The sequence below is a fragment of the Pavona decussata genome, unplaced genomic scaffold, assembly GCF_977016875.1.
Source record: "Pavona decussata unplaced genomic scaffold, jaPavDecu1.1 SCAFFOLD_48, whole genome shotgun sequence".
Lineage (NCBI taxonomy): Eukaryota > Metazoa > Cnidaria > Anthozoa > Scleractinia > Agariciidae > Pavona > Pavona decussata.
In genome coordinates, this window is record NW_028145470.1 from 2,932,915 (window position 1) to 2,942,483 (window position 9,569).

The window sequence follows — 9,569 nt, forward strand, 5'->3', positions numbered from 1 at the left end:
GGACACCGGTTAATCCTGACGGACAACGGCCACTTTTCGGTGGCCCGAGTGACAAACTCTCATACATCATTAACCCCGCTTTACGGACACTGGTTATCTGTGCACTGTCTATTTTCATTGTCACAATCGTGTGCTAATTGTAGACCGATCGTACCCTGTTCAAATAATGCCAGATTTGTACGGGTTTATAACACGATTTTATTACTAAAAACAGTAGAAAAATAGCGTGACATGTTTGGTCAGTGTGCCTTTCTTCCGGTGTTTGACCCTTGTACTACGGTCGTTTTTAAAATAACGTTTTCTGCTTACTTTGCCTTCACAAAAGTTTCGCTTCCTTGCTGCAGTCATTGCTTGTAGCCTTCTTCCTCTTTGACGTCCTTTGCTTGCCGCTGTCAGCATCAGCCGCCGCTCGAAGGCTGATGCTGATCAATAGGACTTTGACTGGGTTGACGTGTTTCAAGAACAATAAAGGACAGTAAAGTAAATTTAGTCAGAGACCATGATAAACGAGTGCAAGGTTTCTTTAGTTTGAACTTGTTACAGATACAGCTTCAGTTACTGTACAGTTAACAAATTAAACAACGTTTTGTTGCCGTAGAAACGTCTGCTTTAGTTTTTGTATAGATACAACATGTGTTCGTGACGTTTGTTCTAAGAGCCCACTTAATATACGGACACTTTGGCATGTCCCCTTGGTGTCCGTATCAACCGGTTCCACTGTACCTTAATTTAAAATTGTCGTAAAATCACGCCTAATATGAAAGGAGGATGCAAAACTCAACAAACGCATCTAATGTGAAATTAAGACGGTCTTCCCGAAGATCTACGTTTGCGCACTTTTAGCCGGGAGAACAAATCAGTTGACACTCGAAACTTGTCCTTCACAGCTCTTCCCGTCTCCATGATGGCCTCAAAACAGGAAACTCGTCTATAAAGGCAACCAGAAAACACAGTCTATCCGGTGAATGGAATAGTTTCTTCAGTGTTTCACAGTTATCTAAACAACGGATGCTACATAAATAAAATGAACATGCGCAAGTACCTAGCTAGCTGAATATATATTGGAGAACTTCCTTTCTAAGAAATACGCTTTTTCCCGTTTCCTGAAGGCTGCGGGAAGTACGTATCTAACTGCTTCAGTTTCCGTCTGCCTGCAAAAACAACAACAAAAACTTTTTTGTTTATTTCAGAATTCCCATCTCTGTATATTTTATCAGTACCGATTCATTACTTACCATCAGATCATTAGACCTGACCCGGCTCATCGATGTGGCCATTCATCGACAAATGATCTTCTATTTTGGGATTTTGTTAGTAAAGTGGTTTTAACATTTGAGTCAATGGATATATATATACATGAAAGCTGTGGATTAACAATTTTATTCGGTACAGTTTCTTTCTCGATATTTTTGCAAATGGCAAAATGAAATGGGCGTACCGTATGTTTTGTCTGCGACCACCCCTCCCCCTGAGTCGAGGGTATACCCCATACTGCGACTGTGGGCGGAAGGTACCGCCCTCCTAAGGGAGAACCCTTTTTCACACCCCCCTCCCTCCCCTCGCTTGTTTATCGGAAGGAGTCGGCATATTGTAAAGGTTGACTGTGAATCAAAAATTAAATCTAAACTACAGAAAACAGACGAGTAGCTCGTCTTTGAAGGAAAAACGCTTTCACTGTTTACAGTATATCAACACGGTTTTGTATCTCAGTGACTTATAGAAGTCGCGATACTAGAAAGCTTTAGGGCCGGCCACTAGTAAAATTCTAGATTGTCGAGGAACGGGGGAAGGGGGGGGGGGGAGGGGGGGAAATCGCATCTCCTATCCCAAATTTTGCCCACATCCCAGCTTCCTGTAGTCTGCGAACAGTCTCTCTTTCAATTGCTACTCGCGACTCGACTTCGCCGCCTGCACCTCGAATATCGTGCTCCCTCAGTTCTTTGCATTAATTAAATTCTTCTCCGCGGATTTTCAAGCAAAAGAGAGACTGGCCCGCAGTCTAAGCTTCCTGCTTGCAATTCACCTCCGATCCCAGTCCTAGTGCCTAAATTATTCTATTTTCCAGTGGAAGAACGGCAAATCCCAGTCCCCATTTTACTTCGGCCTTCTTCAATTCCGCACGCTCACGAAAGACTTCCTTTCCCTGAAAACAAGACATACAATCAGTACTTTATTTTTTGTGTTCAGTGCTGAAGAGGAAAAACTTATCTCTAGTAAATAATTGTTTCAGATTTCCTGTCTGTGGGTAGCCATTCTAACCTATTGTTTATCTCCCATACGGAAGCAAGTGGTTGTAAGTTTTGAATCTGTGGAGTATTATCCTATTTACCCTATAAGTATGAGGACCCAAATGAAAAAAGTAGAGTGACAGGAATGATGTGCTACAAAATATTTTTCAGGCGCAATTTGTTTCTTGATGAATAGAAAATTACATTGGACTTGTTGTTTTCGCAGTTGACCTCACTGGAGTTAAAAGGGAAGTATCATTTTATGGGGTTTTTGGTGTCTTTTGTTAAACTTGATGATGACTTGAAATAACTGACCTTCAATCAGCTGCCAAATAATTCTAGAATGACGAAAGGAAACAAATCAACTCAATTCTTGAACGGGAACGACTCGTGATCTGTTCTGGCGCATTTTGGAAACAAAAATGCGAGAACGTGAAAAACTTTAGCCTAACGTTTTTCAAGTTTCAATCCATACTTACTGTGTCTCTGGCCAGAGGCACTAATCGACAGTTTTGTTGCACTGGGGTGATAATTTATAACTAACTTGACAATTATTTCTTTGTTTCTGCTGCCATTTTTGGGTTTTGAAATGACAGCAAATTTGCGTAATACTTCCCCTTTATAATTTAAGGGCAGATCAGGGCAGGACCATGACGCAATTTCCGCAACAACAGTGGGTACCACTCGGGGTTAAACGCTTTCCTGAGAGTGTCAGTTCCACTTTGGCAGCGATTGCAATAAAAAGCGGTACGTGTAAGCATTCATCAGTTTACCAACTTGGAGCGCAACGAGTGTATGAGCTGCAAAAAAAGATCAGCCTTTCTTCTAGCTATGAAGAAAGCTACGGTGATAATTCACATAGCATTAGCTTCGGCTGTGTTTCTGTTTGATTCCTCGGAGGGCAATGTGGATTTCTTCGACATCTTGGATCGAGAGACAGCCGAGTTTTTGCAGGGTGGCAAGAAAATCCTTCACCGCTCAAGCAGTGCTGCAGCGATTTCTTCACCGAGGAATAACAAATACCTGGGTGCCTCCATGCAAATAATCAGGGGTAAGAATTGATTTTTGTTTTTGTTTTTGTTTTTTTATCATTAATTTGTAATATTCTCCCGGAATTTTTTTGGCTTATCAACTGTATATAAAAATGTAAATCTAAATGCGTTGTTTACGGTGGAAAACCTTTACCCCAAGTAGTTCAAAGACAATTCCGGTGGGGGGGGGGTGGGTACTCCTCAGAATTTTTGGGGGGAGTGGGTGCGGCTCGATTTTCCAAACTTCCTGACTCTATTTCAGACCAAAATATGTAATTTTCTGGTTCCATTTTTTAGACCTGGCCTCTAAACTTCATACCCATTTTCAGAGCTGGTTTCTAGGATTCATACTCGTTTCGACTTTCTGTGAAACTCCATGTCCATTTTCAGACTTTCAGACCCGGAAAAAGCATATGGTTATAATTTATACCATATTTTCGACCAAAACAGCGCAAAACAGCAAACCCTTAAGCGCTGTACATACCTACATATAAACTTACAAAGGGAGTACCCCGAAAATCGACTAAAATAATCAATTAGTCCTCACTCTTGTTTTTGAACGTCTTTTAGTTTCCCTTTTAATTCGTTTCAAGATGAAAAGCGATTAATGGGTACCTTGATACTAAGCTCTCTATTTTATAGTTTCGCTAAAAGTTATGCCCAATTTAACTAGAAGACAAATTTATGACCCTATTTCAAAGCAAAACAGTTTAAAAACCACACTCCTTTGGGCGCCACATATCTTTTCAGCTTGTGTTGGAGAGTATCTCTCCCCTTGATTTGTTCCCCGAACGATTTTTAAGTTCTTTAATTGTCTGATTTGATCAGGAATGGCTGAAGCAAACGGAACATCCAGGAGACCCCTGCGAAGAGTGCAAATTAATCACATGGTGAACTCTGTTAAAAAAGCTCTCTTGGATAAACAGTTTCCTATAGCACGAAAAATGGTTGGCCATCTGGTTAGTATTCTGTTGGAAATATTTTTTAATGGTGTACAAGGTGGTTCTAACTTTTGAGTCTGTGGGTGAAATCCTAAAGTGTGACAATTCAATGAAAGCTACTGAGCAGTACTTTCCTGTGGTGCTGTTTATTATGCTGTACAGGGTGGTTCTAATTTTTGAGTCTGTGGATGAAATCCTAAAGTGTGATAATTCAATGAAAGCTACTGAGCAGTACTTTCCTGTGGTGCTATTTATTATGCTGTACAAGATGGTTCTAACTTTCGAGTCTCTGGATGAAATCCTAAAGTGTGACCATTCAAATAAATGCTACTGAGCAGTACTTTCCTGTGGTGCTGTTTATTATGTTGTACAAGGTGGTTCTAACTTTTGAGTCTGTGGGTAAAATCCTAAAGTGTGACCATTCAAATGAAAGCTACTGAGCAGTACTTTCCTGTGGTGCCGTTTATTATGCTGTACAAGGTGGTTCGTGACCTTCGAGTCTACTGGTGAAATCCTTAAGTGTGACCATTCAAATGAAAGCTACTGAGCAGTACTTTCCCGTGGTGCTATTTATTTTGCTGTACAAAGTGATTCTAACTTTTGAGAGCTCCTCACCAGAACGTTTTGTACGTATTTTTTGTTTTAACAGATCCGTCCTGAATGCCACTGTCCTCCCGAACAAGGCCGATGCCGGAACTCCGACTTACCGAGACATTGCCGAAAGAAACCGAACAAACACGAGAATGTGTTCAAAATGCTTCGTAGGGTTCTGGACGAGGACGAGTTAGATAGTCTACTGGGTGTCAATGGCGATACGTCACTTATCTTTGTTATGGACACGACTGGCAGTATGGGAGACGAGATAGCAGCTGCAAAGAAGATTTCTAAGGCTATCGCGGCTTATCCTAGGAATTCGGCTCCTGTAAATTATATCCTATCACCGTTTAGCGACCCGAGTAAGTTTAAATAAAGTTAACCCGGAGTGGGGACTCCTCGATAGAGGCCGGTTAATTTTTAGACAGGTCTTGCCGGCTGAATTGTTGAGAGAAATTTTTGAATTCGTTTGCGAAAAAGAAGCTTGTCATAGTTTATTAAAGCTCCTGTGAGAGTCTAAATTTGGGGAAATTTCAATCTAAGAGGGCATCTTACATGCCCCTTCATGAGTGCGTGTCACGGTATTTTCACATGTACAGGCTGGTATATTTTTAGACAGGTCTTTCACTGCTTTTTTGAGAGGAAATTTTAGCTCTGCGTGAGTCCATACGCGAAATACAAGGCCGACGGATCAAAACTTGGCTGCTTTCGATCATTGAAATTAAAAGCTTGTGATAGGTTAGCAAGACTTGTGTGAGAGTCTAAATTCGGGGAAAATTCAATCTAATACTAAATAAGTCTTTGTAGCAAGGGTTTCCGCAGCGTTCGATTCCTGCATTTCCGCCTTTTTGACCGCGTGAAACTAGGGACGAGGATCACACTCAATGGATTTTCTCCATTGCCAAGGTTATGAAACTCAATGCCAATCCAAATCAGAAAAATGAACTCATCATTTAAGTCTCTTTTGAAAACCCATTTTTTACATTATTTATGTATTATATTTAAAGCTTAGTTGGCATAGGTTATTTAATTATATTGTCGGCTACATTTTTGGGCTATTTTAAACTATTGAAAACCTATCGAGGCTTCTAAACGTGTCATAAGAACTGTGATTATTAGGAACATGACAGATCATCACGTGAAGCTGCTTTGTAACTGACATATTTTTTCCATTTATTTATCTCAGCCTGGGGCAACGTTGTCAAGAGTCCTAATCAAAATGCCTTTGAACAAGCTTTAGACACACTGACAGCGAAAGGAGGTCGTGACTGCCCTGAGCTGACATTCAACGGGATCATAGATGCCTTAGAGATAGGAGATCCTATTCCTGGCTCGCCTATGTTCGTCTTCACTGACGCTGGAGTGAAAGAGGGAGACACGGTGAAGTACACGTTAGACAACGCGCTTGGATTAGCGCAGTACTACATGGTTCCGGTCAACTTCTTCTACAGCACTGAATACGGCAGTTGCGGGTCTTTTCATAGTCATAGCCCTCTCGTAGAGCTCTTGGATGGATCTGGTGGCTTTGGAATGCAGTTTAACTCTTCTGGAGAGATACAGAAAATGACTGGAGTGATGTCGGCAGCCCTAGATGGAATCACCACCATTCTTGAAGGTCGTTCAAGCGCAGGGCCTGAACAAATAGCACGGTCTCGTTCCTCTGGTGGTGATACGGGATCGGCGATTGATAAGATCTACACAATCCCCGTTGATGACACTGTTGAATCATTAATCGTCACATACATCGCTACAAATGATCCTGATGCCGTCGAACTTCGTAATCCCGATCGCTTACCTCAGCCACGGACCGAAAACCTCGCCCAGGGAGGATTGTGGATAATCAGGTACCCCACCCCCGGTGAGTGGCTGTTGGTCGTCCCAGCTGCGGTTGGAACGCACAGCTTCAAAGTCCAGTCGAGTAGCAGTTTTAACTTGGAGTTTGAATACTTTTTTCTGCTGAGGAAAGAGATTGGGGGACAGCTGTTTGAGATTCCAATCGAATATCCCTTGTTAGGTAAGACAATTTAAACTTTTATTATCAGTTATTGCCGGGATTGCTAGAAATGTTTTATTGTAAATGTTGTGCTGCAAATAGCTATATGGTAATTGGAGATTTTGGTTTGATTTAATTTGTACTTTTAGTTTTTAGAGGGCTACAAGTTCGTCAGTAATTTAAGTGGCTGTTTTACCTTACCTTACTAAATTAATCATCAGTTAGGCAGTTTGGTTGGTTGGTTGGTCAGTCAGTTAGTCAGTCAGTCAGTCAGTCAGTTAGTCAGTCAATCAGTCAGTCAGTCAGTCAGTCATTTATGGTGAGTCAGAGTATCAACGCTGAAGTGAAAATCAAAGTGCCGAAGTGAGTCCATGAATTTCAAACTGAATTTTAACCCTAGGAAGGTAATGGGAACTAGCTGAAACCATTTTAGACCTCGTATGGTGGGAACCGAACCCATGAATTCCGAATTTGATCAACAGTTGCTCTACCAACGGAGCTACAGTACGGGGCCAGACGGGACTTGAACTTTCACTGAAGAGTTAATTCTCTAATTCACCTGTTAGTCAGTCAGTCAGTCAATCAATCAGTCAATCAGTTATCCAGTCAGTCAGTCAGTCAGTCAGTCAGTCAGTTTACTTGGTTACTAATTGTTAGTTAGTTAGTCGGTCAGTAAGTCAGTTCTTCAGTCAGTCAGACAGTCAGTTAGTTAGTTAGTTAGTTAGTTAGTTAGTTAGTTAGTTAGTTAGTTAGTTTATCGTGTCAGTCAGTGAGTCAGTTTCTCTTTTCAGTTTTATTCAGTCTTGCAGTCATTAATCCATAGAGCCAGAAAATCTGTCGCTCGATCGTCCATATGGTCAGCCACTCAGTAAAATTAAGACATTAAAAGCAAATCAAAAAAATTATACGGGTGAATGTCTGAACAATCCCATTCTTTCTATTTCAGGTGACGTCTCCACAGTTGACCTTATCATTCCTTTAAAGAAGCGCCTCAACCTTACCTCTCTTAGCCTCTCTCTTGTTGATGGGACCGGAAGCGAACTGGAGACTGTCGACCTGGCCACGCCCAACCTCGTGGGTACATTTCTACCCCCTTTGGCACCTTTCAAACTCAAGCTATCCGGAACGACAGCAGCAGGACAACCATTCCAGAGGATTTCTCGTCAGTTCATCACTGCTAAAAACGTTCTGCTCCGTCGGCAAGGTGGGCCAATCTACAAAACTTTAGAATGCGGAAGAACTCTGCGCCTCTCCTTTGTTCTGCACTACAACGGTAGAAGGGGCGATAGTTTTGAAGTTACTGTGAATTCTTCATTGACCATTGCAAACACTTCCACTACCGCCATACAAGCTCGCTATAGACGTATTTTGAAGACGACACTGCGTAGTCCAGAGGCATTCTTTCTCGTGTGGCTGAAAACACCGAAAGATGTCAGTGGGATTCGCGATAAGTGGGACACCATTAAAGTGACTGTGACGAAAATTTCCAAGGGAGGTGATCCTGGGGACGAGATTGAACCGCTTGTCACTCAAGCCGACATGACGTCATCGACCCATCATTTCAAGGTCACGTGTGGATCATAAACCATCATTTCCAGGCCAGACTACCAAAATTTAAGACTAGAAAGTCCTTGATTTAGGGCACATTTTAGGGCTTTATCCACAGACTCGAAAGTTAGAATCATCGCGAACAGCGCAATAAACAGCACCACGGGAAAGTACTGCTCAGTAGCTTTCATTTGAATAGTCACGCTTTAGGATTTCATCCACAGACTCCAAAGTTAGAACCACCTTGTGCAGCATAATAAACAGCACCACAGGAAAGGCATGTTCAGTAGCTTTCACTTGATTAACCAAACTTCACATGTAGTAAAATTGTTCAGTGAAAACTCAACTTGCTATAGATGCATCAGTAGAAGTAGATGAGTTAAAAAAGGAACCATCGTTACAAAAGCTAGAATACCAGAACGCCAGCTGCGTGAGCTATAGTTTTTTTTAAGTAGAGAGAAATGTAACATTTAAGATACATAGAACAAAATCATTGTGACATTAAACTACTGCCGCTTTAAACTGTCTTTATTTCAAAGTTCTTTTTGTTCTTTAATTTACACCTTGATACTCATGTCTACTTTTCTGTTTTTAGTTTTCTAACTCTTTAAAACAACTCATTCTCGTTGCTATGATCCACATCTTTAATTTCTCATCCAAATCTAAGCAAAGGCCGAAATCACCGGGTAAAGCATTTATTTTAACCAAGCAACTCCGCATTTCGTAGTACATGGTAGGCAGATCGATTTCGAGGTTAAACTCCCATTTTGTGTTATATTTAACAATTATTCTACGAGCGCGTATTGGATATGGGATGACAGATATCCGACCGGTTAGCTCAGTTGGGAGAGCAATGGACTGCCGTGTGGGAGGTCACGCATTCAAACTCCCGGCCAGACCAACGCTCAAGTCCTCAAGGTCTTTAAATAACTGAGGAGAAAGTGCTCCCTTTGTTTTAAAATCTACAAACGGTTAGACTTTCGAGTCTTCTCTGATAAGGACGATAAATTTTTAATCGTAGGTCCCGTCTCACAACACTTGTTCCTAGTAATCTGTGGGACGTTAAAGAAACCACACACTGTTCGAAAAGAGTACGGGATGTAGTCGGCCCCGGTGTGGTGGTCTATCTCCGCTATCTCTAATTTCATCAGTCTTTCACATTCATGCGTGGGTTGGGTGGGTGGGTGAGATCAAAATATGGACTGATGGGAGCTGCCAGTGGCGCGCGCCTTCA

At 41.6% G+C, this 9,569-nt stretch overlaps 1 protein-coding gene across 1 annotated transcript; it reads left to right on the plus strand.

The window, feature by feature from the left end:
• The first annotated feature begins 2,957 nt into the window (after window positions 1-2,957).
• LOC146481786 (von Willebrand factor A domain-containing protein 7-like) lies at window positions 2,958-8,866 on the plus strand. The gene is made up of 5 exons (XM_085107877.1): window positions 2,958-3,279; window positions 4,088-4,218; window positions 4,850-5,156; window positions 5,981-6,808; window positions 7,734-8,866. Exons 1-5 carry the CDS (start codon window positions 3,024-3,026, stop codon window positions 8,369-8,371), a joined length of 2,160 nt encoding a protein of 719 aa, XP_084964003.1. The 5' UTR covers window positions 2,958-3,023; the 3' UTR covers window positions 8,372-8,866.
• Window positions 8,867-9,569: the final 703 nt, after the last annotated feature.